The sequence below is a fragment of the Salvia splendens genome, chromosome 16 (genome assembly GCF_004379255.2).
Source record: "Salvia splendens isolate huo1 chromosome 16, SspV2, whole genome shotgun sequence".
Classification (NCBI taxonomy): Eukaryota; Viridiplantae; Streptophyta; class Magnoliopsida; order Lamiales; family Lamiaceae; genus Salvia; species Salvia splendens.
In genome coordinates this window covers 8,488,271-8,516,116 of record NC_056047.1, presented here as the reverse complement: position 1 = coordinate 8,516,116, position 27,846 = coordinate 8,488,271, and the positions used below count along the sequence as shown (strand labels likewise).

Genomic DNA, 27,846 nt, shown 5'->3' with positions numbered 1-27,846 from the left:
TTTGGGTGCCCACATCTAATCTAATCCATCCATATCAAACCGGTTTGGTGGTGATAGTATTAGCATAATTTACATACCTGTCGCTTAATTAATATAATTATCGGTAATTTGACTGAAAAATGTACTGTAAAAATAAAAATATATTTTGTGCTACACAGTTGTGTGAAAATGGAATATACGTGGATGACTATATTTGTTTACTTGGGATCTTGCTAACTAGGTTTGCAACCATAAAATAAAATAAAATAACAAGAAATTATATTTGACTTCTCAACACTACCTACAACAACATTGGACTTTCCAATTTATCTTAAAACCGATGCAACACAACTCTATAGAATATAGAATATAGAATATAGAATATAGAATATAGAATATAGAAAAGACCACATCCAAAGTTTGACTTGGATGGAAGATTCTGGTATGGAACTCAAGAATGACATTTTAACTCCAAGAATCAATCAATATTACGACATACGGATAAAACATCTAGAACTTAATTATTATTAAATATATATTCCAGGCTAGTTATTTTAGATAATAACCGATTCATTTTCCTTTTTCAAAAACATACAGCTAAACCGAATTTTCCTTTATATCTAAACAATAATTTATAGTAAGGGAGTACTATTGAACAATGAAATTTTAAGTTCATTTTTATGCATTAATATATCCTTTATGCAAATTTCATTTCATTTTGAAACTTGAATTCGCCAAATAATTTTTTCAACTTACATATAATAAATATATAGTTAAATGGTGTGTCTAGTCAATCAATTACAAGAATATCTCATCTATTTTCCTCGCTCTATGTGATATCAAAAAGATCAATTCCTATTTGTTTACATTACAATTCATACTACATTACTACTACTACTACTACTACTACTACTTATTAACAATTAAACATGCTCTAGATCTATATAATCTCTTACATTAAGTAATTATCACATTCATTGAAATATGTGCCTATCAGTTTCTTTAGCAATTTAAAATTTTAAAGAAGTCATCTACGTGCATGTGTCATTAAATAAATTCGTTGGGTGATATGTGCTGGAAGTTAAAATTTAATATTGTAGGATGATGTGGTATGCATAGAGATCAGTTTTTCCCTCCCATACCGAATGATTTATTACTCGTTGAATAATTATTGTTTTTTTATGATTTTTTTTATTTTGACTTGATCATAAAAAAAGGTCATGAGATAAATTTATTTTTTAATGGATTGAATCTCATTTCGCTAATAATATTTAATTATTGTTTTATCTATTTCTCATTTTACTAATTTTATACTATTAGAATTCATATAATACACTATTAAAACTATTAATAATAGACAAAGAAAGTATTAAGATAAATTCTCTTTTGTTTTCGAGAAAACGTAGATAATATAGATTCAGTTACAAAATATATAGTAATGTTAGGGGTTGTTCGGTTTATAAAATTATATTTCAGAAATTAATATGTATTACGTTTGGTTCATGAGATTAAATACAATAACTTAATTATAGATGGATAATCATGTGATAATTAATCATAACCACTTCATCCAAATTAAATAATCTCACGTAATCCTAAATGAATTATCATATGATAATTAGTCATAGCAACCGAATAACACATTAATGTTAGTAAATTATGTTTAACTCCTCTAGAAGTTGTTGTATAATGATTTTTAATCTATTAAATGGCAAATTTATACTAAAAAATATGAGCTCGCTCTTAGCTATCCGTATTTGGCAATGTTAATAGAGCAATCTTGCTCAATTTGAGTCAGCTTGATCTAATTATAGGCTAGTTCGATTCATATTAATCGGACTAACCTCCTTCGTGCTCACATGTATTCGACATGTTTGTTTCGAGTTGAAATGTCATTTATACCTTATGTAATTCGATAGTCCTATTCCCCATCAATATTAATAAATACTATAGAATAGTAATATAACACGTAGGCAGCAATAGGTGACCAGTGCCCATACAGTCAACCAATAGAGATGCCAAAAAAAATAAAAGAAGGGTAGTAGTAACATTATCAGCAGCGTAACGCGCAATCAATTTTCGTCACACTTTCCTTCAATTGTTTCCGTAGTTCCCAAACAAACTTACTTTATTGAAATAGTATAATCCAAGATTTAACACATGCTGACAAATATCATTTCACATTACTCATCTTGTTTATTCAAATTTGGACACCACATAATTGTGTATTTCACGCCGCCATACTATATATACATATCCACCCCCTTCCTTCACTCCAACATAACTCTCTCTCTCTCTCTCTCTCTCTCGCTCTAAAATATGACGAACAATATCTACTCGGAGAAGGAAATCAGCCAAGATTTGTACAATCAATTGAAAATTATGGAAACCGAAGAGGATTCGAAGCTCCGTGAATTTCAAAATACGGAGAATTCCGATGAGGAAGAAGACGAATTCGACCAAGAAGAAGAGGAATTTTCGTTCGCCAGCGTAGGGGAAGACGCGGCCGCGATCTCGGCGGAGCATGCCTTCAGCGACGGCCAGATCAAGGCGGTTTTCCCCTTGTTTGATCAGAGCTTGCTACTCTCCGGCGACGGCAACTTGCCGGAAAATCTTCCGATGCGGCCGCCGCTGAAGAAGGTCTTCGTCGAGACAAGATCCGACGCCGATCACCAGATCGCCGGTCCTTACTGCGAGTGGTCCAGCCGGAAGGCGGTGGAGGCGGCGCCGGAGAGCTGCAATAAGAGCAATTCCACCGGTTTTTCCAAAATATGGCGGCTCAAGGAGATCACGTGCCGCTCGAATAGCGACGGAAGAGACGCCTTTGTTTTCCTCAACGGAAATCACACGCCGCCTCCGTCGACGGCGGCGCCGGCAGAGAAGGCGGCGCCACCGCCGGAGACGGCGAAGAAGAGCGGGAAGGAGAAGAAGAAGAAGGCGGTGGCGGTGTCGCCACACGAGGCGTATTTGAGGAGTAAGGCGAAGGACGAGGAGCGGCAGCGGCGGTCGTATTTGCCGTACCGGCCGGAGTTGATGGGGTTTTTTACGAATGTTAACGGCGGATTAACGAGAAATGTTCATCCGTTTTGAGGGATTAGTTTTACTGTTAATTTGTTGGATTAAGGATTTTATTCTTTTATTATGTGTTGGTTGACCGTGATTGGTTATGAAATCTCTCCGTGTTGAATAATGAGATGTAAATTAAAAGAAGAAAGTAGAGGGGAGTGGAGATTGGTTTACAACCAAAATTTTAAGATTTGAAACACAACTTAAACGATTAAGTGATAAGCTTTGTTTTGTTTTAGTAAATTATTTTGGTTGGATGAGGACTTCATCTCATTTGCATCAATGCTCTAACCAAACGAATTGGTTTAGTATTAAGACGAATAAATATTTAGGATAGGAGGCCAACGCTCTTCCGACATAAACCTACCATTCCAAAATTTATAAAGAAATAGGGGAATTATTAATATTAAATGTAGTGTTATTCAAATTAATAATCGTGCAGCTTGCCCAACAAATAGGCAAATAGTAGAATAAATTTCTTCAGTTGTCTTCTTCTTCTTCTTCCATTTGGGCTGTATTATTTGACTTTCTTATAGTACTTTGGTAAAGGCTTGACTATCAATTAGGCCGTCCTGTGTATATCCAATTCAACAAATAAATAGATTAAATAATAAGTTCATGTGATTTATTTGTTTGGTTTCTACTTCATTTAAATTTATCTTTTAGTCATGTCAGTGGGGCTAATGAATAATATTTAAAGATTCTAAAATATTATTTTTAAATTATGTTTTTAACTATTACTATAAAAAGTGTATCTGCTTACAAAATGTGGAATATGGAATGCATAGTATTCATACTTGTTTGAATTATAAAAATAATTTAATAAATTAGTGCTAGTATTATTGATAAACACATGTTATTGCATTTATAACTACTATTACATGCCTAACTAGTGTATAAAAGTTTATTGTGTCCCTTTAGGGCAAGAAATGACTTTAGGGACACCCGGGCATATAAAAATAAATGTGAAAATCGTTATGTTAAAAATCGAAAACTTAATTCCGGGCGATGGTGACGGCTCCACATATGTATGTTCCCTGTTTTTGTTCTGACAAATTCCGGCAATGGAGACGGCCGGCGCCTCATGTGCATGTTCCCTATTTTTGGAAGGTGGGCTTGTGATGTGTATGTGGTGGTGGGCTATTGACATGCTCAGGAAATGGAGAAGGTGTCTGTTCCCTGTTTTTGGGCGGGCTTTTGACATGTTCAGGAAATGGTGCCGGCGCCGGCGCCGGCGCCGGCGCCAACGATTTCGTCATCGCTCACGAGGGGAAAGCTCTTCCACACCCCAGAACCCAACTGGAGCTTCGCAATCCCATCATCAAAAACCTTCCAATTAATTGCATTCATTCTTATTCTTGCACTCACTCTCAACAAACACACACAAGTATCCCTTGCCGCCGCCTTTGCCCTTGATATAAATCCCGCTGTGGGATATGTCTTCTCTTCCGGCTTCAGAAACTTAACTTGTTAAACACCGTCACACCGGAGCTGCATCGGATCACCATGTCGGCCTTCCCCTTATTGCTCGCCCAAACATAGCCACGTTAATGCAACAAAGTAGACCAATATTTTCATTTCTCTTACTACCATTTTTCTGATGAAAATCTAGTTTACGGCTCTCCTACTTAAATGTTTCAACATGGAAATTTAAGAGACTGTTAATGACGGGAAAATCCCGGATTTAATGACAAATTGATGTTATATTTATTAACTATACTTTCAGCTGTTACCATCTTAATAGTATAAGTTACATGTTATATAGTTCATCTCATTTATTTATCAACTTTATTCAGAGTTTTAGTCGATTATTATTATCTATCTGAAATGGTATCTCACTTAAATTTTAACTAATTAGGCTTAAATACACAATTGTTATATATGTAGTTTATAATACTAGTATATGTTTATTGACTATATAAGTATATACGTCTGTGTTAAAATGACACCACCTCTTAAAGTGACACCATACCACCATTCCTAGCCAATCATTTGTACACGTGGACGAATAATCAGCTGCCATGTGGCAATCATAAAAAACGCTCAAGGACAAATTTTCTCGGGCTGCAATATCCAATACGCTAGACAGCAATCTATAGATTGCAGTGTAACGTTTATACTATTGCAGTGTAGCGTTTATAATATTGCAGGATACGTGGTGTCACAGTGTCACTTTAAAAGGTGTTGTCATTTTAACGCACCCTAAGTATATATCATCACAATAAACTTATCTTATAATGATAGGAGTACAAAATTAGAGATATAGCTATTTGCATTGAGATTTTTTGAAAAGTAGCCCAAATGAGGCCCAAAGAAAAGCACCCTTATATTGAGGTTATAATTATCCACTAGTCCTTAATCTTTTGCTTCCTGTGACACTTTCGTTTGCATCTTTTAATTTTAATTGGCATACCAAGATTGAAAATGTTCTTTTATCTTTTCATTTTAATTGGCATACCAAGATTGAAAATGTTCTTTTAAGTCTAGACGATATATTTAGAGACAAAAATTAGGAGTATTTTTAATTGACTAAAAATGTCTTTAGGCATTTTTTAAATTTTGTGATATTTAAAGATCAACGCATCAAAAAGCATTATTTTGGATTGCAACTTTTCTCTCTCTTCACCAATGATTAAAGTGCCAAGTTGAAGTCGAACTCGAGCCCAAAATGTTAAATGGGCCAGGAGGAACTAATAATTCAATACTTCCAAATATAATTTGTTTTTTTGTGGCCTAACAATATTTCATAAAAACAAAAATCGAGCGCCATGTATAATTTCCAATGTAATGGTTAGTTTTTTTTCATATTATGTGCCATGTACATGTTACGTGTATAAATAAAGTTGTTGCACAGATATATATAAAGACACAGAGAAGCTCATATGTTCTCTGCAATTCAAAAAGATAATACAAAATACATGATAGAGAAAATTTGACAATGATAGTATATATGATCCACGATCAAAGATAAATATAGTGATATTTTGTGGTGACAAATAGACTCCATTGATTACACAGATATTTTCATAATAATAGCAGTAGAATTCTTACATTCCAATACTGCTTAATTTTTAATTAATTTCATTTCATTACATTACATTACACATGATTGGCATCAAACACTAGCCAAACTTATGCATATCGATGATTCTTGAAGAGTTACACACCAAAAAACAAGCAAACTAAGTTGCTCATATAGATTTAGTTATAGCGTAAGACATAACGAGTTGGGCAATACTATGTTAAACTCGTTGGAGTCGATCTTGTTTAGGCGGCTGAGGGAGCCGGGACATAAGAAACCGTGGGTTCAGGGAGGGAGGCCATGATCGAGGGCTTCGAGAATGACTCATCTGCCTCCTCAGGCTTGTAGTCGAGGGATTCATCGTTGTAGATGTCCCACCATTTCTTCACCAGCATCTTGATGTCTTCTCTGTCCATGTTAGCCTCCTCGCCGGTGTACCTCCATGGCTTGGATCCCTAATAATTTAATTTGAAATTAACCAAAGTTAGTGTGCTTTTTTAGAAGGTGTAGATTTAACCTAATAGGCTTTGGGGACTTACAGCAGCACAATAGTGGACAACTTTGGTCTTCTCAAGCTCGACGTTCTCAGGGTGGCGCCACATCATCGCGAGGACGAGGTTGTAGATTGGTGGGATGGGCTTGTAGATTGGGTTGAAGAAGGAGTTGAGGAAATCCTGTCATGTAAATTGAAAAGGTTTATCATAAAAGGTAAATAGTGAAGCCGCAGTGTGGTCAAACTGTTTGACCAAACTGTGCTTGTTGACTTTTCAATGATGAGATCGTTACCTGCTCAGCAAATGGTGTGGTGGGGGCGACCTGGAGAGTCTCGAGGAGGGTTTCATAAGTTGTCTTGCTTGGCTCGTACACGAACATGCCCGCGTTAAAGTAGAGTGGGGGCGGGGGGCCCATCTCAGCGGGCCAGGTGACCTTGTTAGGGCATTGTTGGCAATAGCCAACGGAGTATTGTGGAGAGTGGCTCCATGTCTTCTCACAAAAGCAATCCATAACAGCGTAGAAGTAGCCGTCGGGAGTGTCGAGGAGGTGATCTATGTTTTCAAAAACTTGGATGTCTCCGTCAAGGTACACCATCTTGCTAAACTCAAGGAACTGGTGGATAAAAAAAAAGTGTATGTCAATTAATTGGATAGGCAAAAAGTAATTTGGAACTAGTGAATTGGTTAGGTCACATATGTAATTGGAAATTTGGGGGATAATAATAGAGTATTAAAAGAAAAAAATCTTGTGCGGTTCATGAATAGGAAAAAGATGGCATAGTTTCCTATGGCAAAAGATATTGTTGGCTTCTTTTGTCCTAATTGTTCTTGTCTTCTCCTAGGTGTTTTCTAGATTCAAGACATCATTGGCATTTTTCATTCTTGGAAAAAACATGTCATGACTTTGTGCAAATTTAGGAGGTCGCAAAAATACAAGTAATGAGTACAGTTGAGATATGCATGCAAGTTGCTCAATCTTGAAAAGTAATAGGAGTATGATCTAACTAGTCTCATAATAAACACACATTAGTTTTTCAAACACAACTTTTCAAAGACTTTAATAAGCACAAAACTTTTCTAAAGTGCATATTTTTCTTTAGTGGGTAAGATTTTCGACCAAACGTAAGGAATCACATACATGTGTTTGTGTTTCAACATTTATAACAATAAAATTCAAAAACAAAAGAGTGTAAACATGCATGAAATTAAGAAGAGTACTTACGTTCCAAATACGAAGCTTAGAGTAGTTAATGACATAATACGCCATGGCGAACTGAGTCTGGTTGGGCGGTGGGTAGACTGGCTCGATCTCCTTGACAATGCAGCCTTGTGCCCTCAAGATCTCACGGTGCTCCTCCGGGACATCCGGCAAGATCGCCACCACAAGAGGGTAGATGCTCTTCACCTTTCTCAAACCCTTGGCCAAACCGACCACCCCTTTCACATAGTCGCCCGTGCCAGCCAAGAACGTCACGTAACCCTTCCTCGACCCGAGGGCCGGTTGGAGTTTCCCGGTGCCGGCGCCGGAAAAAGCATCAGGGGCCATTTTTTGCTTTTTGTTGTAAGATTTTTTTTATGATGAAAAACTACGAAGCCTTGCTCAAAACCCTAGTAATTTTGTCTTTGGTGTTTTGTTGAGCTTCAATGGCATGGTTTGGGCTTGTTTAAATAGGAGGGAAATGTGATGCTTATGCATGTTAAATTCACTTGAAATGAAATGTAAATGAATATGCATTTCTTTTTAATTATTAATAAAGAAAATAATGGTTTTTTTTTTTATTTTGCTTCATGGGAATGAAGTGGTTCCCTTTTTTTTTTCTTTTTATGTTTGGGAAAAAGTGTTGGGATGTGTGGAGAGAAAGAATAAGCATTGATCTCGCCGTTGAAGTAGCCTTATCACCAAGATCAACGGCTTGGATTGAATGGGTTGGGGTCGTGTTCAATTGGAATTGGAATTGACATACTTTGGATATACTATTTTCTTACTTTATTCCTTTTTTTTTTCTTTTTAATTTTATTCATTTTGGTTCCTTTTTCTTCAAAATTTATGATGGAAAATAAAGGCATGCAAAGATAAGAGAAGTGAGAGGGGGTATGGAGTGGGAGTCGTTGTCGTCGTCGAATATTTATTAGGGAAAAAATTAATAAATTTGGAAGACAAAGAAATAATACTACTATATTATAAATGTCTAAGCTACGTAGGGATTCAAAATTAGAATTAGGTTTTGTAGGCATGTTTTTTTGCTATTTTTCGGTGAGTCGTGATTGTGTTTTGTTCCCCAATATGGTTGACTCAAAAAAGACAAGATAAAAAAATCATCACATTTTATATATTTCTATTGTTCAATCTTTTTCAATTAGGTGTCATGTTAAACAAAATGATCTGTATTAAAATACGATAAATAATAGTATCACACTAATATGTAACATATAAGTGTATTAGAATTTTATTTTGTGTTCCACTAATGATTATAATTTCATATATATACGAGGTCCGGAAAGACATAATCACATAGGAGTAGTAATTCTTTTTAGAACTAGTGGGGTTTAATTAGTGGGACTAATTGGCCAATCACTAGTGCATATCCAATTAGTATGAAAAGTTTGCAATAAATTAATGAAATACGAAATAAACTAACATGTGTTATATATAGTGGGGAAGAAATTATAAAATATATTATCAAGTAAATAAGCAGACCATTTTTAAAAGCTGTCGATCCTATCACACGCGAGGATTTTGCACTCCTGTCTTTATAAACTTCCATTGATATTAAAAGTTACAACTAGATATATAAATGGAGTATTTATTAAACTAACTTTTAAAACATCTTTCAAGATATCTTTATTTTAAATTGGCCTTAGTCGGCTCGTATTATATTTCATCAAAATGAAAAAAAAAAGAAAAATTCCCTATGGAAATTTGTATTAGTAATTCAGTTGACGGTTTAAGTTATTATTGTCTAATCTCTTTAAAATTATTTCATAGTTACGTGACAATTTGATGTACATATTAATATTTGTAAGTTATTTTGAGTTAAGATATTGAACGGCGAAATAATTTATTAACATATATTTCGTGAATTAAATTTGATAAGACCATGTATACTAGTAATAATTCTAAATAAAAACATTGCAACATTTTGTCATCACATGTGCCCACAAACCATCACATTGAAACTTTAGATAATTATGAAGATGGTGATATTAAATTTATCATGCAAATCATTATAGTGAATAGTATTAACAAGTAATCGACGGTACTTAATCAATGTTCATTTCTCTATCATATAGTAATATATATCTTGTCGAAATTAAAATTCATCCTAATTAAAAATATTGAAGTGGCACAATTTTTAAGAATTACTACTATTGTGGGTAGCAATGTTACGGGTCAGAATTAAAGCAGCAATGATTGGAAAGAAACAACGAGCAATTTGCATGTTTGAGAAGCTAAGAATACCTTCTTTTCATCAACACAACAAATTAAAAATTGACTAATCACTGTGCACCTTTTACTACGTGTTTGGGCCCATAACGTTTTTAGATGATAATGGAACTATTAATTGTCCAATATTTGGTTGATTAAGTCATACTCCAATCATATTTCATATTTGATGGTATTTTCAACGTCCGCCTTGAGGAGGCTCGGTTTATCATTTTAATCCATTCACTATTGAAAATTCCGGTTCATTTTTACTATAAGTGATAGGTAGACCTCATATTTCACTAACTCATTTCACTCACATTTTATTATTTCATCCTCCCATAAAAATAGGCTAATTGAGGATGACACAGATTTTAATGCGTAATTGAGGAAGTAAAAGAGAATGAAAAAAAGTAGATGAAATAATGTAGTGGATAGTGAAGCCCATAAATGATAAAGTAAAAAGCAAAGGAAAAAAGTTGTCATAAATGGATATATATGGACGAACGAAAAAAGAAATTCGACCTATTTCTATGGGACAGATGGAGCAGTGGCGGATCCAGGATCCGAAAATGGAGGGGGCGGAATATATAGTATTAGCTTGGTTTAGTGCGGACATGGCTATTTTTTTTGTTGTTCGGGGCGACGCCGGAGGCAAACGGAGGGGGCGGACATGGTAAATTTACATCCCGATAAGGGAAAAATAGTCGCACGGAGGGGGCGACCGCCCCCTCCTGCCCCCCCCCCCCCCCCCTAGATCCGCCACTGAGATGGAGTATACCTATAAAAATGAGTCTCACATTCTAATACCTTTTTTCACCCACTTTCCTTCATATTTCTTAAAATGCATGTCGAACTCAAATGAGACTTCTAATGACGTACAAAGTGAGTGTATATTAGCACAAATTTTCCGTTACAGCAATAAAGATAGTGATTTTGGGTGTTTTTCAACTATTAATTTGCAAGTTAATCACGAATAAAAATTTGATGGTCCTTCCATACCAAGTGGCATGATGATTTGGTATACTCACCAATAATTCCTTGACAAATGGATATTAAAAATGGTCCACATGCCACATCTATTTAACGTCAATTCCATAATCTAACGGTGTCATGAATCAATTTATAGAAAGTAGTATAATACTATTAAATAAGAATTATCATACCTTAGAATTGGCAATGTCATATAATACAATATATATGTATATTAACTTCATAATATTTCACTCATAAAAAAGTAATCATAGTATTACATTCTTTCACGTCAAGAAAAAAAATTATACTATTATAATTGTTTAATGGTAGTATTTTTTTCTTTATTTTATATTCATATATATGTATATATAATTTATAAAAATAAAATTTATGACTATAACTTATATTTTATATAGCTTTATAAGAGAGATATTTGAGTATATTTCACTCTAATTTTATGGTACGATAATTCCATATTTAATAGTATTATACTACTTTCTATAAATTGATTAATGAAACTGTTAAATTAGTGAATTGATGTTAAATAGATGTGGCATATTGACCATTTTTTATATCCATTTGTCAAGAAATTATTAATGAGGTATAACAAATCATCATGCCACTTGGTATGGAAGGACCATCAAATTTTTACTCGTTAATCACATGCATTGGTATAAATATATATACAGAAGCAGGAATTTAATTTTTTAATGTTTTTCTTTACCAAGATAATGGAGAAGGTAAATTTAATGTTTATATATATCGTTATCCAAACCTTAATATTAAATTATTAATAATCATAAGTTCAAGTCCAAGGTATCTAGAATAAATAAAAGAATTCAGTCTTTATAAAAGCTATTTTCCTTAAACTCTAATTTTGCATATTTTACCGAAAAAAAGTTACTACAAATTACATTATATATCACCGTCCACGCTACCTGTATATCCCTGATTCGATCTCACCAGCCAGCTTGCCATTCAATTTTTGAGCCACCAATTTAGGAAGATAAGAGAAAGAAGTGGCAAAATGAATTTTATTGATTTAAAGTTGGAAAAACTTATCTATCAATTTTGTACTACGTAAAGAGTTTAAATTGTTAATTTTGAAAATAAATGTTTGCAGACATTTAGTTCATATTTCTGTTCTTTATTTATATCAGTACTTGTTATTCTGAATTCTACTACATCATAAATTGTTATTTCAATTATCAAAACAAATTATATAAAAGTCAAATCTTGATCAATTCTTTTGTTCATCTTGTTGAAGTTAAAGGTGAAAGGAGGAATGGAGTCACCAAAAAGGGTGGAATATACATTGTGGAACTTTATACTAAAGCAAAAAAATAATAAATAAATTCGAATCTATCATCATCATCATCTCCCTCTCAAGTGGGATGCAAAAGACAAAGAGAGAATTCAATGATGAGAAGAAGAGAGGTTTGCATGGCTCAAATAATTGATACACACAACTAATATTACAATTGTTGGAAGCTGCAACCAATGGCCATCTGTCAACCCCACTTCTTTGAAAATTAAATTAAAGAATCTTTTTTTCATTTTCAAACCCTACTTTCATGGTGTAACCTGCTGTGGTCCTCAAGTCTCCTTCACCACAACTCCAGTTTCTATTTCTACATTAGTTTGCCAATAGTAATGGTTTATATGTATGCATACAACAAGAGAACGTGAGAACACTTGCATTTAAACTTAAATAAATAATGCTACCGTCGACAAAACGAGAATGGCGCTCACGGATAATACTTACATAAGGCACATAATATAACAGTTATATTTACGATGGATGCATCTCCTTGTTGGATGAGTACAGCACCAGAGTTCGAATCGCATAATAATAAGAAGAAAAAAAAACCCCATTTAATTCCATTAGTTATTGCACTTTTTTAAAATTAATAGGAGACATACACAAGTAAGTATATTTAAACATATTCACATAGATTTCTCATACCATCTTGATTAATATAGTACTACAAATAATCATATTCGTACTTTCTCTAAAGGCATACATTTATGTGGACATATTCATAAATATGTGTACCTAATGTCAAAAACTGAATTTGTACTTATATTTTGATATTTTGATTGATACCCTAAGATGGGCATTTTCATAAATGAGCCAAAAAAAATATAATGAAATAAAACTCATTTGAGCCAAAAGAATTCAATAATATGTCCAAAAGAAATTGAATAATAGTACTAGTATAGTAGTAAAAGTCAAATTTGAAGAACTGGAAAAGGTGGGGGTGGGTTTCTGCTAGAATCTGATCCCCATTTCTTTCGGTTCGCCTCCCCTCCCTTTCCCTTAGGGTGATACACTATAAGGCGGACACGCCCAATAGCCCCGCCTCAGTTTTTGTCCATAGCCCCAATTTTGTTGTCCATAGCCCCAAAATTCTATTTCCGCCACTATAGTGGACACCTCCAATAGCCCCCAAATTCCAAATACAAAATTCTACATTTTCACCGCCGCTTCCTCGCCCCGAACGCGGCTATCCCGCGTCCGCCGCCCCAATAGCCCCCAAAAGTTGTCCGCCCACCTTCCCCACTATAGCCGCCCGCCCACCGCCCCCAGACGCGGCTATAGCCGCGTCCTACCCATAGTGGACGCCCTTAGCGTTGGGGGATAGATAGACCCCTTTGGCTGGGCCCCACATTCAAATTTTCTCATCTATTTCCTAACGGTGTCGCTATCTTGATATAGGCCAAGGCTTTGCTATTATTCCAACTTTGAATTTATTGGCCTTAAATAGGCTTACAGTATGAAATTTGATTGCAACTAAAGAAGAAGAGTTATGGCTTGCGAATTGGTATTTTGAAGTTTGTGAGCTTGGTCGTGTGATCCAAGCATATGGTAGACGTGGTTAGCTTTAGTTCTGTCTTGTGTGTTTTGTTGTCTACTTTGGTAAAAGTTAATAGAAATTGAGGTGTGGGGTTGGCTTGCAATATGTGAGTCGGAAAGTTTACTTGTTATCAATGTACAAAACAAAACAAACTCATACATCGTCTAGGATCATCTTGTTTGAACCCACCAATTCACTTTTAATATGCATGGTTCTTAGATTTAAGAAATTAAGTAAGGAATACTTCAAACCACGTAACTACATACAGTTTGGAATTTATGTTAACTTCATGTTCGATAAAGGCTACAATCCTTTAGTGTCCTTTTTTTTATACTCCCTCCGTCCCATGTTACTCACACTTTTCATTTTAGGCCGTAAATTTGAGATGTAATTTTTAGTCTAATTAAATTAGAATTTTAAGTATAATGAAACATCACTTAATAAAGAAACTCTTAACTTAAATTAACATATTAATTAAATATATTAATTCTAACTTTAACTAAAAATAGTGTAAGTAATTTGTGACGAGCCGAAATAAAATAGTCCAAGTAACATGGGACGGATGAAGTAAAACAAATGAAATTATTAGTTTTAAAATTCAAATAAAATAGGTTCATTTGGAAATATGATTTTTAACGAAGGACAAGTTTGGGAGATTTGATTGAGTTAAGCGTTTTCTGCGCACTTAAATAAGTAATGGAGATCAAGCAGTTTATAAGTAGAGAGACAAGCGTGGGCAAACAAATCATAATCCAAAACCCTAGTCTGTGTCTGAATATTACATTCAAAACTAAGCAAACGTAGGAGGAAATATAAAACAAACCATTGTCTGATTTGAAGGTCCTAAACATAAATGAAACATCTGATACAACAAAGCTAAATTCGAAGATCTCTCCAAGTAAAGTTATGTGATAAATGTATCATGCATGACTACTTGCCTTGTTAGCAATGTTGTTGGAGAGCCAGTCCAGTCCCTCATAGAGCCCCTCACCAGAGGTGGCACACGTGCTCTGGATGTACCTGGAAGCAAAAAAAAAATTGCGTAAAAATCACAAAAACAGTGAGTGAAGTACTGATCTCACAGGTTAAGAATGTATACCAGTGGCGCTGCCTGAGCGAGTGTAGGCCAAGCTTGTCAGTGATTTCAGCAGCATTCATTGCATTGGGAAGATCTTGTTTGTTTGCAAATACAAGTAATACAGCATCTCTCAGCTCATCCTAAATGAATCAGCCGATAGTTTTAGCCAAGTGGTCAAGACAATGATTTTATGCCAATATGAAAAGAGTGATCGAATACCATATCCATTAGTAAATATGGCCCTCAATTAGAAACAATGATATTCACATGTTCGTAGTATTAATTCTGCTCTATATATTTAGAACAATGATCACAATTACTGAACAGGTACTGATTAAAGTTCTCCCAAACGAGACAGAAAATATGGTGACAACTAAAGTAGTGTACTTAATTTTCTGGAACAGATTATTATCAGAAAATTGAGAAGTGAACAACAAAATAAATTATCTCCAGCATGCCTTTTGGAAAGAAATAGACTCTTTATAATTGACATGTCCTCTTGATAAAAGGTTATACTGAAACTATACTTTTAAGAGCCACTTCCCATATTACATATTTACTCTGTTTCCACTTATCAAAAATTAAATTTGAATAAAATGAAAAAAGAATATTACCTCATTCAACATCCTATGCAGCTCATCCCTTGCCTCAACAACACGATCCCTATCGTTGCTGTCCACCACAAAGATGAGACCCTGAGTGTTCTGGAAGTAGTGCCTCCACAATGGGCGGATCTGTAGAAGGATTTAAACAACATTGTTATCAAAAAAATGCAAGAATGTTTTGTCAAAATACTAGAAGCATTCAAAAACCTGTGCAATTAAAATTACTAAATACTGCATGTATATCATTATCAAGGTTATCTTTCAATATCAAAGTAAAGTTACAGATTAATCACGAGATAATAAAAAAAATCCCACCTTGTCCTGACCCCCAACATCCCACACGGTGAAGCTAATGTTCTTGTATTCAACAGTCTCCACATTGAAGCCTGCACAGCAATGGTTGGTGGAAAATAAAATATTAGTGGGAACAAATTCATAATTCAAGACATGGATTGGAACCCCTGCTCAATTTCTGCATGAGTAGAAATAGTAGAGTCAAGTTACAAAAGAAATCATACCAATGGTAGGAATGGTGGTAACAATCTCTCCGAGCTTGAGCTTGTACAGGATGGTGGTCTTACCAGCCGCATCGAGACCAACCATCAAAATACGCATCTCCTTCTTGGCAAAAAGCCGGCTAAAAAGCTTTGTGAATGTTAACCCCATTTCCCTTTCTTGCTTTTGATCTCTGCAAAATTTAGCGCCACAGTCAAGTCATATAACATACACAAGCATATTTCATATCAAATCATATAAATATGAAACCACAAACATAGGTTAGTTATACCCTTGCAGGACAAGGAAAAATGACTACTGCAATATGGTTTCAGTGTGCCTACAAATCTATGGCAACTTATTGTCTACCAAACAAGTTATACCTAAGATACCCGCATGTATAAGCAGATTATTTGAATTCTACAAACCAAATTTACCAATTAGTAACCCTTTCAAGTTTCAAACATAGTCCTACCAAAAATATAAGATCAACGTCATCATTTATCTTTAAGGCAATTCCTGAATTGAATTACAAGGAGCTTATATGCAATGATCTGAATTGCGATCCTAGACTGCACATGTTACCGAATGCAGGTAGCTACACGATCAAGTCCAACTATTGGAGCTATAAAAAGAAAGCAACTGACGTTGCAACAATTGGAGCTAAAAATTCAACTTCAAAATGAAACAATACTAGATCAAATACAAAATCAGATCCCAACACCACCACAACATACACCAAAAACAACAATCATTTCACAATTTCCAGCTTCTCAAGCCACAGATACGAAATTCATAAAATAAATCCATCAGATCGGAATGATGTTCCAGATCGGATCACTACCCGAAATCGACACCAGATAAAGTCACAACACAACATCGTTAAATCGACTAAACATAAATGAGATCCCAAGGCGGATGGATCTCACCAGCTATCAACCCCCAAAACTCAACAAATCTCGATCACCGCACAAAGGAGATCGAAAATGCAGCATAAATAAAACCTAAATCGACCAACAAGCAGCTCGATCTGAACGATAACCCTAACTCTTCAAAATCCATTAATCAAAATCACAGATCCGACATATCACAACCGAAATTCAAATCTAAACACAAAATTCAACCAAAATCAGAGCATGATGAACAAAATTAGAAGTAGCGGGATCGCGACGAACCTTGGAACGATAGATTTGGTAGACGCGCTAGAGAGAGAAAGTATGTTCCTGCTCGCGCGAGAGAGAAATGTGGAGCTGCCTCAGAACAACGCGAGATGCTAATAACAATTTTCGGAAGGAGGATGTAGAATCGTCAACCAATGATTATTTATATTGAAAGAGCTCCATTTACTTCCGAAATACCTAATTTGCCACTGGAATTTGATTAAATTACGTTATTGCCCCTCATGTTGCAATCGGCTTCATTCGCATCCAGCCGTTAGATCTCACCTCCACACGTCCGACGGCCAGATTTGTCAGCTGGTTCGTCAATTTGGGTAAAAATAATTATTTAATGAGTTTATGTCCCTGATTTGATTTGATTTGCTATTGAAAAAAACATTACGTTATAAACTTGTAAATAGAAGTATAATACTCCCTCCGTCCCAAACTACTCACACATTTCCTTTTCGGCACAGAGATTAAGGAATGAGTGTATATCAAAGTCAACAATTGCGGCTGTAGGTGATAATTTTTACTAAAAATGGAAAGAATGCAAATAACTTAGGACGCCCAGAAAGGAAATAAGTGCAAGTAGTTAAGGACGGAGGGAGTATTTAGGAAGGGTGTCCCAAATTTTAGGCATACCAAAATCAGTAGAATTTTAATTTATGAATCATGTAGAGTATACCTACATTTTCCTAAAACTAAAAAAAAATTGGCAAATTTTAGGGCATACAACGCACATAAAATTGGTATATGCATGGTAGAATACTCAAATTCATTTATAAATTACAATACTATTTGTAATTGTCAACTGTGTATATTACATTCATGTTAATGATTGCTTTTAATATGTCTCAGAGTTTAATGCTATCCAAATTTCGATCTAGAATTTCAATTTGTGAGAAATTTTTTGATGCATTTGCAGAAAGATTGAAGAGAAAATAACAACGCAAGATCATGAAAAAAGCAGCAATTTCATCTGCTATATATACGAACATGGAGAAAGACATTTTCTAAACACGAAGCAAACATGAAAATGGATTGTTTCTCTAATCCTCATAGAACTCCAAGCTTTTTATTTCTCAACTCAGACAACATGGCCAATCATGGAAGCCTAGGAAATCTTGAGAAATCCGGTTTCCTTCGCTCCAAATACCCGTTCTTCCCTTCATTACCCTCTTCAGTCCCGTAGAATAGGAGCGTAGCGTCCCCTCCAATTTGCTGAAAAATACAAGCATTGCACACACGGACTATGCAACTACCATCTCGGATTCAAGAAAACTGCAATGTATTTACAAGATTACCTGAAGTCCAGCATGCCCATCATCAGCTGCATTGATGGCTGCTTTGCACAACCGAATTGCCATTGGACTATTCCTCAGAATCTCTCTACACCATTTAACTGTTTCTTCTTCCAGCTTCTCCAGCTGATCAAAGACAGAGTTTTAAATTTATGTTTGATGGCATTTCATAAGGATTTTTTAGGTGGAAATCTTACAGGCACAACTGTGTTGACAAGTCCCATTTTTTCTGCTTCCTTAGCATTGTAGAACCTTGTCATGTACCACATCTCGCGTGCACGTTTTGGGCCAATCTGTTTAAACACACATGATCATAAACTTCCTCTTCTTGTTAGAGAATGAAAATAAACAAAGAAGCCATATGTTTGAGTACCAAACGAGACATTATCGAAGCCCCATAGCCTGCATCAAAGCTTCCAACCTAAACAGTCAAAAACTAGTAAACGGACTAGATGAACAATTTCATGAGCAAGAAGCATTGGTATGTGCTTAAACAAAACAACACAAGACTACCTTCGGCCCCGTTTGACCAAAAACGGCATTATCAGCTGCTATTGTTAGATCGCAGACCATGTGAAGCACATGTCCACCCCCTACTGCATAACCTGCAACCTTGTCAATCATTAAAGAGACAAATTAATGTCTTGTAAAGTTATATTGCGGTAACATAAATACATAATGGAGCTTAGCTTACCATTGCTATAACTGGCTTAGGAAGGCGGCGAATTTGGACCTGCATTTCAGTCATGAGTAATCAATATGATGAGAAAATCCTAGACGAAATAAGGCCTTAATCAATAAAACTCTTAATCTACCTGAAGGTCTAACACATTGAGACGTCCGAAGCTATCATAATCAACGTAGCCATCTTTGCCTCTGAGTAATTGATCCCCTCCACTGCAGAATGCTTTGGTGCCCTGCACCATATCATTACACACATTTACTTTGTGTGAACAAAATGAGTTCATTTCATAAAGTAGTGATTACTACAGCATAGCAGCACCTAATTCTATTGATTCAGTGTTTATACCTAAATCTTCGCTCAAGCAGTACATAGGCTAACTATAGTAACATTATTTTTTCTAATTGAGTCATCGAAATAGTGCAATGCCAGTCAATAAAATTCTACTAGAAATCAGATCGACGCCAATCAAAACACTTGGTTAATTAGGTAAAGTGACTCGGTAAATAAAAAACACAACAATGCTACCTTCCCGGTAAGGATGATTACTCCGATTGAGTTGTCATCTCTGGCATCATTGAAAGCACGCATCAGCTCCTTTACTGTTTCAGGCCTAAACGCATTTCTCCTCTCCGGTCTATTGATTGTGATCTACGACAATATAATTCACAAAATACATACATGTATGTACGTATATTAGTCAATAAACAAAACTATTCAGAAATACGTGTGACAGCGATCAGAGTTGAAAATCAGTGCAGTTTTCTTAGGAGAAGAGAGCTGACCTTAGCAATTCCTTCTCCGACTGCCTTATCGTAGATAATGTCGGCAAAATCCTTACCGGAATCGTCGATCGCCGCCTTCCAGGTGGGGATATGAGTTGGTACGGCGCCGTGCACGCGGTGGTAGGTGTCGTCGAATCCGGAGCTGCAGGGGGACATGACGACACTGTGAGCGTGATTCGATTCCGGTATCAGATGCCTTGAAACAGCAAACACTCTTCTATTGATTGCTTTAACAGCTTCTGCTGTAATTCCCGCCATTGATGATGCTTCCGTTTGGGAAATTGGGAAATGGGAAAAGGCTGATTCTATGGCTAATGAGATAAGATAAGCCAAGTTTGAGATTTACAGTTTTGCCATATCCCTTGTTTATATTTATACTCCGTATTTACGTGACTTAAGAAGCATAAGATGATATTCAGTTTGACTAATTTGGTAATTTTATTGGAATGGCCTGATTACGATTCCACCAGATATAATTAATTAAAGAAAAGGAAATAAATTAGAGTAGCTGATAAATTCTGAATTGTGTAAAAATATATTTGAAATTGTTTAAACTAGCTTTGTTATTTATATATTGATGATAATGACATCGTCGAAATAGTAGTTTTATTATTCATATATTCAGTATAGTAGGCCAGACAAAATAAAAAAAATAGTAGTATATCATAGGAAATGCTTTCTGGGCTGGAGTCATCAAATGGGCCAACCTTCATCAAAAAGTCCAACAAAGCATCAAAGAAGGCCATGTGAAGTAATAGTACTCGTATTATTTTTTATACAGAAACAATACAATTTAAAGTTTTGAAATCTATTCCTTCCAAAAAAAAAAAGTTTTGAAATCTACTGATAATGGACTTATTGATTGAATAGTTTTTTACTTTTTCAGTATCATGAACGTGAATTTTTGGTGAGACAAGTTTCAGTTTTCAACATCAATTGTAAATTTTTTCTTGAAACAAATTTGCTAAAATTATTCTTCACAATCCGAGTAACAAATTATTGATATTGTCAATTGTCATCCAATATTTGCTAAAATTATTCTTCACAAACTATGGTGCGAAAGGGGCCAGCCCAAACCACGCCGACCACACAAAAGAATACACCGCATAAATATATAGTAGCTCCATCACTATATACACGCATAGCAACAAATATCGTCAAAATGTCTTGATCAATGTACCTAGCAAGAATCATGATCCCCTTGAATCTTGTTGCTCGACGGCTTACCCACTTGCAGGCACTCAACCGGAGGAATCATCGGAGAGAATAGCTGCCCAAAAGTCTGCCAGCAGAAGGGGTTATACATGTGGTAGCGCTCCAGCTGTGCCTTCAGCTGGATGTTCGTTAGGGTCACATCCGTGCAGGGCATGTGGTCGCTGCAGGCAAGGTGCACGGGCTTAACTGTGTAGGTCCCACGTATGTTCTCATAGTTGATCCCGGACAGAGCCACTGCAGAGGACTGGTTCTTGCAGGTGCTCTTGTCGCAGTAGAATTGATCGATGACTATAGGCAACTGCACCTCGGAGACTTGGATGTTTGAGAACTGCACGCCTTGGACTGACCCCGACCCGCCCTAGGGAGAAGCAGCATTCGGGTTAGGGCTAGATTCGTGGCAATTGAGAAACAGAGCTATTAAAGAGAAGTTTTTCTTACCTGCCATGTCTTGATCCGGACACCATTCATTGTGTTGTGCATCATAACATCTCTGACAGTGATGTTCGACACACAAGCTTTGGTATTGTCTTTCCCTAGCCCTCCAATGCTGATCCCGTGCCCTGGCCCACAGTTGATATTGTGTATGTATACATTAGTGCATCCAGTTTGTATAGATACACAGTCATCCCCTGTAACAAAACATCTCTTATTATAGCAATTGTTGGGAAAATAACACACACAATCACAAAAAGCAGTAATCAACACGAAAATTGTTTACTCGGTTTGTCACTCTGATATATGGATACACAATACAAGGAGAAACAGCTAAATAAATAGATCTAGCAACTAAAGCCTAATTATAAAAGCTAAAACCATTAGGATCAGTCTGGCTTTTGGTGTTCAATCCATTTAGGCTCCACACTACAACAAAATCCTATCCTTGTTTTTATCTAAGTATAGTTTCCAAGATTTATTCATCTATCCAAAAATTTCACATGACTCTTGTCTCATTCTATAATAATGTGATAAACACAACAGAATTCATATTCTTATCCACGCATTAAGACAACGACAATCCATGGCCCTAAAAGGTCATCAAGAACAAGTGTCTTCAACAGATGAAATGCCGAAATGGACCACCAATAGGTGGCTTGATTTCAAGGATGTGTGGTTGCTATATAGGTCCCCTCACAACGGATAAGATTTTCATCAAAATGGATCACATGTTTGTCCTAAACTAAACCAGCATTCATATCATGTAATGACAACAACACTAGTAGTAAGAATTAAGGAATTATTTGCGTAATTTACCACAAGCAAGACTGGAGCTACGGATCAGGACGTCTTTGGAGTTCTGCAGATGAATGCCATCGGTATTGGGGCTGTCTGCAGGCGAGGAGACGCTGAAGTTGTACACCGTGACTCCAATGCAGTTGTCAAACTTCAGATGGCACTGAGGGCTGTTTTGGATCGTGATGCCAGTTACCGTCACGTTGAAACTCCCATAGAATCTAAGTGCCTGCAAAGAAATTCAAGAATTCAATTAACAATACAGAAAAGTTCAAAATTTGAAGAATTCCCTTTTCTATTTTTTTTCAATTGGCTCTTACAGTTGGTTTGATGCTTGGCATTTTCCCACCAAGTGAGCTTCTCACCTGCCACAATCAAACTACCAGTTAAAATAGGCATCAAAACAAGACAGATTATTGGAGAAAAAACTAAAAATAATACTAAAAATAAAAAAGACAAGGAGATTGGATAAAATTTTAAGTATTACAGAAGTTGGAGGCTTTTGTTCAAATGTGAGGTTAGTTGGGAAGATCAATTTAGCTTGATCATCAAAGGGATCATTATCATAAGGCACACTCTTCCACCAAACGGCGCCGTTTCCATCGATCGTGCCGCTTCCCTTGATCGTGAGCCCAACCAGCTTAGTGAACTCGAGCCATTGGAGAAGCCCTGAACCCCAGTGGCTCGAACCTGTGGGGGCCACAATCGTGCCATCTAACTGCACCATTTCAATAAACATTTGATGATCAATCAATGATTTTCATCTTCAATTCCCAAATCGATAAGAACTAACTACGGCATTTCGACAAACACATGGAGATCAATCAATGAATGTCATCTTCAATATCGAAAATTGAGAAGAATTATTACCTGAAAAACAATGTCGTGTTGGCAGTATGGACCGGAAAACGAGATGGGCCCCACCAAGAAGACGTATGTTGCTGGGACATTAATGGTTGAAGCTTCAATTTTACAAGCAGCAGCCCAGGCAGCTTGAAATGCCTGCAACAAATAAGAGGGGTTTTTTATTCTTTAAAATTGAAATTAATGATACTATATAATTGTATTTTAAGTACAGATTATGGGACCAATTTTCCAAGTAGTCAAACACGGGCATCAGCAATTCCTATGCTGCTTGTGAATGTTTGGATTATTCCAGTTTAACTTGTTGTAGATGTTAGTTTGTGTGGAAATAAATATTTGTTTTAACCTTTGGAAATTTATTAGTGGACCACCTCACTTTTTCTCTTGTCTATTTATGTGACTGTTCTGCCTCTATTTGGTGGAATGAATATGTAGGCAGTTCTGTTATCCTATATTTAAATACTACTCCCTATGTTACTTTGTTCAATTAATTAATTAATAAACCTAAAGCCAGAAATGTTTAACAAATTAATTTAAAAGATTACGGGTTTAAATCTCCTAAATAATTTCTAAATCTATATCACTCGATATTTATACACGTGGCAGGCACGGGCTAGTGTTTCAAAGCCCATGTGCACTAGTAACGGAATTTGGCTGCTATTAATTTCGTAATGTGAAATCATGTGAAGTGTAATAAAAGTAAAATGGGCAATGATTGGAGCAGTTTCATCAAAAAATTTCCTAAAAATTGACCATGCAAACAAATCTAATTTTGATAGTGTAACAAGAGTTATAGAGGAGGAATGTCACATTTTGGACCACATTTTGACATGCAATTAAAAAATAAAAAAAATAAAAATTTCTTAAATCTTCTTGTACCTTAGTATCATCTGATTTCCCATCACCTTTAGCTCCAAAATCCATCACATTAAACACTGTTGAACCACCTTGCTTCGGCGGCGTTTTCGGCTGCGGGATCTTCGGTTTCTGCTTGCCGGAACTGCTGCTGTGGTGGCCGGAATGGTTGCCTTTGCTCTTCTTCTTGGAGAGCGACGCGGCGGAGTTTCGACTCTGCCGCCAATGCTTGCCTACTCTATTGGCATTGCAAAACTCGACGGCGGAGCACCACATTAGAAGCACTATGACGATTGTGAATGTGATGCTTTTTAGGTGAAAACCACCCATTTTTTTTGTTTCCGGCGGAGGAGGGATGGTGGAGGGGGAGAGGAGGGGTGGTATTCAAGGATTTTATATAGGTGGAGTGACCATCTGTTTTGAGTTCATAAACAAAAGAATTATGTCTTTATTCTATTTTGTGCCTTTTTTATTAAATGCTTGTCACAATCTTTTGTGAAGTTATATTTTGTTTAGGAATTTCGCCCAACATAATGTGAAGCTTTTGTTATGTTTTGTTTTGTAGTAAGTATCTCATTCATTCGTCCATGCAAAAATACATTAAATTTTAATTGGTTAGTGCATGGGAGTCTGGTTTGCAGCAATTAACTAGCCAATTGCATTAAACTAGAATCTAAAAGGAAATAAATAAACAATTAAATATATCTTGTGCTTTAGCATGTACTCCTATATAGTTACAAATTGTCATTTATTAAATGAGTCTTTGCCTGTATATGCAATGATGGTATATATCTTCACTTCTAGAGAACTTACAATTGTCTTCTAAATGAACAAAGTATATTGAATTATAAGAAGTTGCAAGCTTCATATTGGAAACTCATATTGTAAAACAATGTTAACTTCCACATTTCTTTGAAACGGCCATGCTTTAAACTGGTAGCACATATATCTATCATTACATATGCTATTGTTCCAACAATTTAATACTCAAATTTCGACATCAAAATATCCATGTGGCATAATATACTGCCACACCGCAAGACAGGTTTACATGAGTAAAAATTTGATGGTCCAGACACATTGTTAATCATAATACTATCAAAAATTTCTCAATATTTCTTTTTCTCTCCGTAAATTTACAATTGTGATTAGTTAGACTGACTATTCGGACAAATATATATATGTTTGGTCCATCATAATTTTAAAATTGCAATTGGTTAAAATAAAATTTAATGTTAGGGGGTTCCGTATGTTGCATGTTGTACTATGCTTATGTGTTCATATGCATAATATGTGTGATTGTATTAAATATAGTGACGATTAATAAATGGAATTGATGAGAGAATGATAGACACGTGAGTGGGTGCATAGATTGTCAAAGGACAGTGATTATAACAGCTCCCTTCCATCACATGCAAATGCAAATGCAAATGCAAATGCAAATGCAAATGCAAATGCAATCCTTCACGGGCCGCGCTTTTCACCCTTTTGTCTTCTACCAATTATCCCTATTAAATATACCAATACATTTTTTTTCCTTCTCATCCATCTATTATTTTTTGCTACACAAACATTCTCCACATTCCTAATATTTTACGTCTCCAAACAAAGTGGGTAATCAGTAATCACTAATATGTTTCATGAAAACTCACCCCGCTAACGAATTTGCGTTGAGGATAAAAATGTGAAGTTTAATCTTTTTCCATGAAATAGACTACTTATTATGGGACAAAATTTGAAGATAAACTAATAATTGTGAGATTGTTCACTCTATCAATTGGGCAATTTGCAATCTATGGTACATGTTATCTTGATTATTGAAAATAGTATTTGGGGTTATTTAAGGGGAGCTATATGATCTATTAAAATCTCTTAAATTCTCTTTTATATTAACTTGGTGATTTGATGAAGATTTCATTTAATCTATATGTGGATAACCTCTTTTTATGGGCCTTTTAAGACAATGAGTTAACTATTTCTAATATGGTATTAGAGCGAGCCCAAGTCGATGATGGATTTTATCAATTTATCTCTCGTTGTCTTGTCTGCTCACATGATGAAACTATGATGTGCCATTTTGGCACTGCACGCCTACTCACATGATGAAAGTCTGATATGTTCCACATCGACTCGGTGAAGATCTCATCTAATCTATTTAAATGGAGGATAACTCACTTTCTATGAGATCCCATCTAATCTATACAAGTGGATAATCTCTTAAATTCTGTCCAACTTGGTGAATATCTCATCTAATCTATATAAGTGTGGATAACGTAACCCCCCATATGAGATCTCATCTACTATATACAAGTTTGGATAATCCCTTAAATTTTGTCTCCATTGACTTTGGTGAAGATTCCATCTGATGTATATAAGTGTGGATAACTCTCCCCTTATAATGTCTCATCTAATCTATAGTGTGGATAATCTCTTAAAGTATGTCTCATATCGATTTGATAAAGATATCATTTAATTTATATAAGTGTGGATAACTCTATTCCTATGAGGCTTTTTAAGGGATCGATGTAGTGAAGTGACTCATTTACAATATACTACCTTTGTCCCACAATTAGAGTCACGTTTTGCCATTTTGGTCCATCTGACAATAAGAGTCATATTTCACTTTTACCATAAATAATAAGTAGGTCTCACGTTCCACGAACTTATTCCATTCACATTTTATTGTAAAAAACATATATATATATATATATATATATATATATATATATATAGTAGTGATCTATGGCAAACACCTCTTAACCAAATAACTAGAGAACAAATAATAGCCACAAGATCAAAAAAATCAAGGGATGATATTAATTTTTGAATTTAAGGAGATATTGGTTCCTTTAATCACAAATTTACTCTATAATAAAATGCAGGGGTATTATGGTCATTGCATACCAATTGAATTAACTCCAAAATCAGGGTAGTTCGAAAAATTGAATTCAATTGCAAACGAGCGTCTTCAACCTAGCATTCTCTCTTCTCCACTTCTCTATTATAGAAATTCACCTGTTTCAGCTCCAGATAAAGATCAGAGGAGATCTCCGGCCACTCGCCGGAGGAGGTGGAGGGGAGCATGCTGTTGGACGAAGGAATCGGACGATCCGTATCTGGATTTCCGGCAGTCGATTCTGCAGATGTTACTAACTCCGCTGCTCTGCACCGCAGCATTTACGGTTTGAGATTGGATTGGAAGGAGATGCCTGAGGGTTAGTGGTGAAAATTGGTGAAATTGATTGAAATTGAGCAAATTTGAGGTTGCTGGGTTTAGTGTTATCATTTGGTTTTTGGTTTTGAGAAGGAACGCAGACAGTGTTTTTGTTATTAGTTTAACGGTTGAAGATAGTATCATCTTTCTTTATCTATTCATTTCTTTTTTGTATCACTCCTTCTTTTTACGACCGCTATTGTCTCACATTCAAGTAATAAAATCCACGTCAGATTCTAGAATTCGTTTATGAACAAAATCCACATGAAATCCGAAATTCAAATTCTTAGATTTATTTTGTTATTAGTGATGTATTTTGTAAACAAGAGTGAAGTAAAATCATGCTAAGAGTGATGTGTTTTGTAAATAAAAGTGAAGTAAAATCATAATAAGAGTGATGTGTTTTGTAAACAAAAGTGAAGTAAAATCATAATAAGAATGATGTGTTTTGTAAACAAGAGTGAAGTAAAATCATGCTAATAGTGATGTGTTTTGTGAACAAGAGTGAAGTAAAATCAGAATAAGACTGATGTATTTTGTGAAC

At 35.5% G+C, this 27,846-nt stretch overlaps 5 protein-coding genes across 5 annotated transcripts; 1 reads left to right on the top strand and 4 right to left on the bottom strand.

Moving 5' to 3' along the window:
• Positions 1 to 2,298: 2,298 nt before the first annotated feature.
• Positions 2,299 to 3,069, top strand: LOC121770137. The gene has a single exon (XM_042166928.1). It carries the CDS (start codon positions 2,299 to 2,301, stop codon positions 3,067 to 3,069), a length of 771 nt encoding a protein of 256 aa, XP_042022862.1.
• A 2,997-nt stretch (positions 3,070 to 6,066) lies between these two features.
• On the bottom strand, positions 6,067 to 8,213 carry LOC121770763 (galactinol synthase 1-like). Its single transcript, XM_042167532.1, has 4 exons — positions 7,784 to 8,213; positions 6,854 to 7,174; positions 6,607 to 6,741; positions 6,067 to 6,522 (listed from the first exon to the last, which is right to left on the bottom strand). Exons 1-4 carry the CDS (start codon positions 8,105 to 8,107, stop codon positions 6,313 to 6,315), a joined length of 990 nt encoding a protein of 329 aa, XP_042023466.1. The 5' UTR covers positions 8,108 to 8,213; the 3' UTR covers positions 6,067 to 6,312.
• A 6,338-nt stretch (positions 8,214 to 14,551) lies between these two features.
• On the bottom strand, positions 14,552 to 17,304 carry LOC121770052 (ADP-ribosylation factor 2-like). Its single transcript, XM_042166851.1, has 6 exons — positions 17,172 to 17,304; positions 16,020 to 16,189; positions 15,817 to 15,887; positions 15,511 to 15,630; positions 14,918 to 15,036; positions 14,552 to 14,838 (listed from the first exon to the last, which is right to left on the bottom strand). The coding sequence occupies exons 2-6, from the start codon at positions 16,165 to 16,167 to the stop codon at positions 14,739 to 14,741; spliced, it is 558 nt and encodes a 185-aa protein (XP_042022785.1). The 5' UTR covers positions 16,168 to 16,189; positions 17,172 to 17,304; the 3' UTR covers positions 14,552 to 14,738.
• Positions 17,305 to 18,114: 810 nt separating this feature from the next.
• LOC121769832 (1,4-dihydroxy-2-naphthoyl-CoA synthase, peroxisomal-like) lies at positions 18,115 to 20,271 on the bottom strand. The gene is made up of 9 exons (XM_042166595.1): positions 19,925 to 20,271; positions 19,668 to 19,790; positions 19,273 to 19,374; positions 19,152 to 19,190; positions 18,971 to 19,069; positions 18,831 to 18,878; positions 18,655 to 18,750; positions 18,461 to 18,583; positions 18,115 to 18,377 (listed from the first exon to the last, which is right to left on the bottom strand). Exons 1-9 carry the CDS (start codon positions 20,180 to 20,182, stop codon positions 18,261 to 18,263), a joined length of 1,005 nt encoding a protein of 334 aa, XP_042022529.1. The 5' UTR covers positions 20,183 to 20,271; the 3' UTR covers positions 18,115 to 18,260.
• Positions 20,272 to 20,874: 603 nt separating this feature from the next.
• On the bottom strand, positions 20,875 to 24,508 carry LOC121772360 (polygalacturonase At1g48100-like). The gene is made up of 7 exons (XM_042169429.1): positions 24,113 to 24,508; positions 23,240 to 23,371; positions 22,857 to 23,087; positions 22,690 to 22,734; positions 22,391 to 22,598; positions 21,578 to 21,768; positions 20,875 to 21,497 (listed from the first exon to the last, which is right to left on the bottom strand). The coding sequence occupies exons 1-7, from the start codon at positions 24,416 to 24,418 to the stop codon at positions 21,105 to 21,107; spliced, it is 1,506 nt and encodes a 501-aa protein (XP_042025363.1). The 5' UTR covers positions 24,419 to 24,508; the 3' UTR covers positions 20,875 to 21,104.
• Between the last annotated feature and the right edge of the window lie 3,338 nt (positions 24,509 to 27,846).